The sequence below is a fragment of the Solanum dulcamara genome, chromosome 11 (genome assembly GCF_947179165.1).
Source record: "Solanum dulcamara chromosome 11, daSolDulc1.2, whole genome shotgun sequence".
Lineage (NCBI taxonomy): Eukaryota > Viridiplantae > Streptophyta > Magnoliopsida > Solanales > Solanaceae > Solanum > Solanum dulcamara.
The window spans coordinates 61754780-61760785 of record NC_077247.1 but is presented as its reverse complement, the minus strand read 5'-3'; the positions used below and the strand labels follow the sequence as shown (position 1 = coordinate 61760785).

Genomic DNA, 6006 nt, shown 5'->3' with positions numbered 1-6006 from the left:
TTTAAGTTGGTTTTGACCAACTTAAAGCCAATCCAAACGGGCTCTAAGATATAACGCTGAACTTCATGTCTGCATTTCTTAAATCTAATTTCTACTTGAATAGTAAATTTAAAATATTAATCTTTGAAATAGTAACACACAATGATTTACGATTATTATATTATTCAATTCAATATGATAAATAGATTAACTTCGAATTCTAATAAATTTATGTTGTTATGCAATAGTAAAAAATAAAAATGTTAGATCATAATAGTTTCAAAATATAAAAGTGAATGTTTTAATAATTAATGCCAACAAAATATAGGTCAAATTGCTATAATAGTATCTTTTGTGAACAATTTTTTTTAAATAGACAAAATAATAGGAGATATCGTGCCTTTAATTATCTAGTTTTTAAAAATAACAATAGTTTGAAGTCTAATTACAAACATAGTACTCTGCCTTCGCAAGTCTCTCTGCATTTTGGATTATCTAGTTTTTAAAAATAACAATAGTTTGAAGTCTAATTACAAACATAGTAATACTTGGATAATTATCCAATCTAACAACAGTTTTTGAAATTAACTGTATATCAATGATACAATAATTTATAAAATTCGCTCTGTATCACTATTACATCAATTCACAACAACAAATACAAAACAAATTGTAATACCGTTTTTAATATCATCTGATATTGCGTTGATTCTAATATTAATAATAAAAGAAAAAGAGAGACTATATGTATATACAAAACTTATTTACTATATTTCATCCTCAATTTAATCTTTAACACTTGAGGTACATGTAAAATCATAACAACTTCAATAAGAAATGGGGCAAATACAAAAACTAGAAAAAGCCCCTCATATTAGCTAGTTACATTAAACAGCAATAACTATTATGCCTTAGTCCCCATAAAAAGTTAGGATCGTCTACCTATAGAAAGGTTGTAATAGGTTGGCAGCTAAAACTTGCCAATTCATGATTAGCTAGTTACATCAAAACAAATAACCAATGACACATGAACCAGAAGGACTGGACCATGGTACATCAATTGCAACCATGAAATCCTCATATTCAAATGGGATAACTTCTCCATTGATCTTACAAGTGCTTGGTTTCTGAGAAGCAAAAATCCTCATTTCGCCAACGCCTTTTATTTCAACTTCAACTGAATTAGCTTCGTCGTCCAGCTCAATAGATTGGATCGCCCCACCAGTATTGAGCATATTCACCAGCCCAATTGGAGCAAATTGGATTGATTTGGTTCCCAAAATAGTAACAGGAGAAACTGTTAAGAGCTCAAAATTAAAGGGCTCGAGAGTGATTTGGACCGTTTCTGTAGGCTTTACCAAAACCAACTTCTTTTCTTTGAATGAGTAGAGCACAAAGGTTTCAATTCCTTCCACGTAAAATGGGCTGGTTCCATGCTTCCACTCAACGTCTTTTGGGCCGGCCTTGCAAGTCACAGCCTTGGAATACTGAGAAGCACAAATGTTACGTCTAGCCTCACGGTCCCATCCTCCACCTTGGCAGTTAAAAGCTCCAACAACTCCCGTATACTGAAAAAAGGGACCAAAAGATATAAGAATGTGATATTTACCGATCAAAATAATAGCCAACAAATATATAAGGGTGATGTCTTACCTTATTGAGGTTCCAAATTTTGAGCATAGTTTTTCCATTATGGAGTGGATCTTCAAAAAGGCAATCACGAGTGGGAAGTGCATAATACTGGCAACGCAGGAGGGAACCATCAGGCAACACCAATGTTTTCAGTAGCTCAAAGTTGTGTTGGCCAACAGAGTCACTAATGTAAATAGGGCCACCAGAAATAGCTCGAGAAGCTGCGTGGAACTCAGCACAAGGGTGTGTCGACTGAAACATGTCCCAATCTGGGTGAATAAAATTGCCCATCCATAAACTATTGTAAGCACAATGCACCATGTGGCAACCTTGTAGCCAGAATGTACCATTTGGATCACCAGAAGGATCTGTGCACCAAAAGTCATCTCCTGCAAAATCGTAAAAACCAAAAGCCCTTTCAATATAATATTCCAAGCATTTTTCTTATATGAATTCTAAATTTTAGGATATCGATATAAAATATTGATAACAACAACAACAAGTGAGATTTGGCGATATAAAATATTAGTAATTGATTTTTTAATACATGTAATGATTTTCTTAATATAATTACCTTTGAGGTCTTACCTTTGAAGTAACTTTATATTATTAAAAAAAAAAAAACTTTTGGTATAGGAGTTAAACAAATTCCCAAACTACTACTGTTTAATAACGAGATGTTTCCATCTAGTCGTCTGAACTTTCCACTTAAAGAAGCTTATTCAATTACATCTATGAATTACCAGTAAGTATATTTTTTGTCCTATAAGGACCAATAGTATGTATACGTGTCCTCGTTATAATTAATGGTCATAAATTAGTTCCTATAACTTGTCTCAATTCATTAATTATCCGTAGTATAACTTACCTACAAAACACCGAAAATATCGACCATAATCAATAAACAATTAAAGTTCTACCAACTCTAGCTTGTGTTGTAAGTTTTAATTTTGCAACAGTCAATATAATAAAGGGTAAAATTGGAAGAATGATCCAATATAATTTAGTAACTTACCCACACGACCAAGTGAAATAGTCTCAGTACCAAGAAACATAAAATCATTGCAATGTTCCATGCTAGCAATGACTCCATTTCCATTAAAATGCTTCTTCACTGAAGATGTCAAGGCTTTATAATAAGCCTTGGCCAAATCCACTCTACCACCATACTCCTCACATAGCATTTCCAGCACCTGCACATCCATTACAAAAATAATTCAATTTTTTTAAAAATCAATAATATACACGGATAATATAAGAAATTGAATAAGAGATAAAGTTGTTACGTCAATGACATCGACTTTGACTCCATCAATCCCAACAGATTCTAGGTGAGAGTGTAGGCCCTCATACAACTTCTCAGCAATTTCTGGTGGGACCAACCCAATTCCATTGTTCACTATTTTATCAACTGCCAAATCTTCCATTGTTTTCTCCAATCCAGGGGTTAGTTTGGGTTTAATAATTTTGGATTCGGGTAGATCCGATACCCCGGGTCTTAACCCGCCCCAGTACCCACATAAAGCATGCCACACGTACACAAAGTCCACTGTGTTGAACTCCTCCTTAAGGTCCTTAATAAAAGCACCCATGCCTTTGTTGTTAGGGTCACCCAGTCCCAAACTTGTCGGACTGACATAATCTCTAAACTTGTAATTTTCCTGGAATTTAATGAGCCTGCAAGGCATTTGCTCACCCGCAGAAGTTCTATTTATACCTGTTCAGACATAATATAATTAATATATTTTTTCTTTTATATAAAGACTTTTGGATGAATCAATCAAACAATTCAATGAGGATCGATCATACCTTCTGAGGTGATTGGGTCATCGTCGTGACAAATGGATTGCCAACCATCATCAATCAACACGAGCCCAGGTGGACATCCACCATCAACTAGCCCTTTCACACCTTCCCACACACCTTGAGGGTGCACCGTAAGGTAAAATGCATCCCATGTACACCAACCAAACTTATCCACAATTCCTGGTAGTGTTTTTTCCTCAAGGAGCTTAAAAGTACCTAGATGAATCCTAGCTACTTTAATTGCATCTTTAACCAAACTGTACGGATCATCACCTGCAACGTATACGAATCCAAAATTTAATCTTTATGAGTTGAAAACGTAAATATTTATATACTACTAATTTTACAAAATTATGAATTCGCTACTGACCTGCATGCATGTACAGTACGCTATGGAAGGAGTCTCCGGTAACTTTACTGGACCCACTTTCAACGCAAACGTCGACGAAGTCGTCTTTTCCGGGCTGGATAGAAGCCCGGAACCGGCCCTGAATGAGTGGTAGAAGCAAGATATAAGGCCGGCCCAATGAATCAGAGTTATCAAGAATGACCATTTGGGTTTCGTGTTCCAAGTCTCTTCCATTAGTTCCGGTCCAATGAGTAGTCCACCATACTTTAAACCGGAAAATACTCATGAACTTGATGTCCTTCAGTTTCCCAATTGGCACAACGTGGCGACTTTGGGCTTCATTTGCTTTAAAGCCCACAAAGCAACCCGGAGTGGAAGTTACTGGTTTGTCCCTGATGGTGTAAGGTGATGGAGTTGCACTAACATTATCTGGAACATCAGAAAGGATGATTTGGTCATTAACCAAGAATTTTGAATTTTCCAAGGTAATATCTGAACCATCAACAAGAATTTTGTAGTTTCCATCAGCTTTGTTAAAAATTGGAGCCATGGATGAAAATATACAAAAGAAAAATATTAATCAAGAATATAACAGAAATATTTTTTCTTTAAGGAAATAATTGAATGTGTATGTAGAGTGTTGTTAAGAGTAAAATGAAGTTATGAGGATTTGTAATTGGGAGATTGCAAATTTATAGCCGCATAAAAAAGGTGATGACAGTGCGGATGGGAAACTCCATGGGAAGAAAGATTTGTTTGTCGGTTTGGCAAGAATTTAATTTTGATAGATTAAGGTGGGGACAGTCTAGTATAACGTCGGTAGCTAATTAATTTTATCCACGTGTACTTATCGTAGATAAGATTGCTTCTACTCATTTTGTAGAAATTTGAAATTAAATTTAAAGGTGATTTCACTTTGACTGATATAATTTCAAATAAATTAAGAGGCTATTTGGATTGTGACATAAATGATGCATAGTTTTCTGATTTTTCTACTATAGTTGATAAAGTTGAGTGTCTATACATATGAAATTAATTAATGAATGAGTTCGATTCTATTTTAATTTTAGTAGTTGTTTTGTATGTGAGATAATGTGACATATCTTAAAATATAGTTTAGGATAAAATTTATATATTTGATTGACATTATATATAATCAATTAAATGATATATAAATTTTATCTCAAATTTAATCATGAGATATTTATCTTATTCAATTCAATTTAAAATAATTTAATTCGGATATACCAAACGACCACTAACTATGTGGAGAGCTACGCTAGAGAGAAGAGTGCACCATATAGTAATATTTGTTTTCCCTCTTATTTTTACTTTTTACTTTTTAATATCTTCAAGGAAAATCTACAAATTAATTGGTTGCGTATTTTGAATTATGATCTCTTTATAATCGCTAACAATTTGAATAGAAGTATGAAGGGGAAAATAAAAATCTTTTGTCATCTTTGCAATTTATGATCACCATATAATAATGATTTCTTTTGAGATATCTTCTATGTAAAAATAAAGATCTTTTATAAAAAGGATATAAAATTTAAAATAAGTTTGTAAAGAGCTACAAAATCAAATCTTCCACATATATTTGCTCAAATATTTTGTTAAAAGCAGAAGTAGAGCCACCTTATGCTGTATATCGTCTGAAAATTATACTATTTAGGTAGACTGAAATTTTAATTTATATATATATTGTTATATGTCAATTTCCCCTATTTTTTTTTATATTTTGACTCTCATTTAAAATGGTTTCGTCACTTGCTAAACAACAGTACACACTCTTTTCTCTTTTTTTTTTCTTCTTTCCTTACTTTCTCTTTTTTCAAAATGCAGTTTAGTCATTGGATTCAAATTACAAATTTATATATGTTCTAAAAATATATATAAATAATTAGCATCTAAACAAAAATTATTGGATTTTTATGAACCCAAATCTAATCTTATGAACCAAAAAATTATTGGATTTGTACTATCCAGTCCACACAGAGATTCCATTAGTAGGAAATGAAGCTTGCTATATAAAAAGGCTACGTAGTACGGTAGTAACATAGGCGTTTGATTTGCTTTTGGTTTAATTTTGGAAAACTAGTTGATCACAAAATAAATAATTTTGAGGAAAGTTATTATTAAGATTAGTTTAGTTGGCAAAAAGGCATAACTAATAGTTATGGTATTTAAGTTTGCAACAATTTAAATAAGATATCAACAGTGTAAAAAAGGAAATCGAT

General features: G+C 32.8%; 1 protein-coding gene across 1 annotated transcript; it reads right to left on the bottom strand.

The window, feature by feature from the left end:
* Window positions 1-727: 727 nt before the first annotated feature.
* Window positions 728-4430, bottom strand: LOC129873852 (probable galactinol--sucrose galactosyltransferase 5). The gene is made up of 6 exons (XM_055949043.1): window positions 3788-4430; window positions 3421-3690; window positions 2898-3328; window positions 2627-2804; window positions 1633-2000; window positions 728-1547 (listed from the first exon to the last, which is right to left on the bottom strand). Exons 1-6 carry the CDS (start codon window positions 4314-4316, stop codon window positions 984-986), a joined length of 2340 nt encoding a protein of 779 aa, XP_055805018.1. The 5' UTR covers window positions 4317-4430; the 3' UTR covers window positions 728-983.
* Window positions 4431-6006: the final 1576 nt, after the last annotated feature.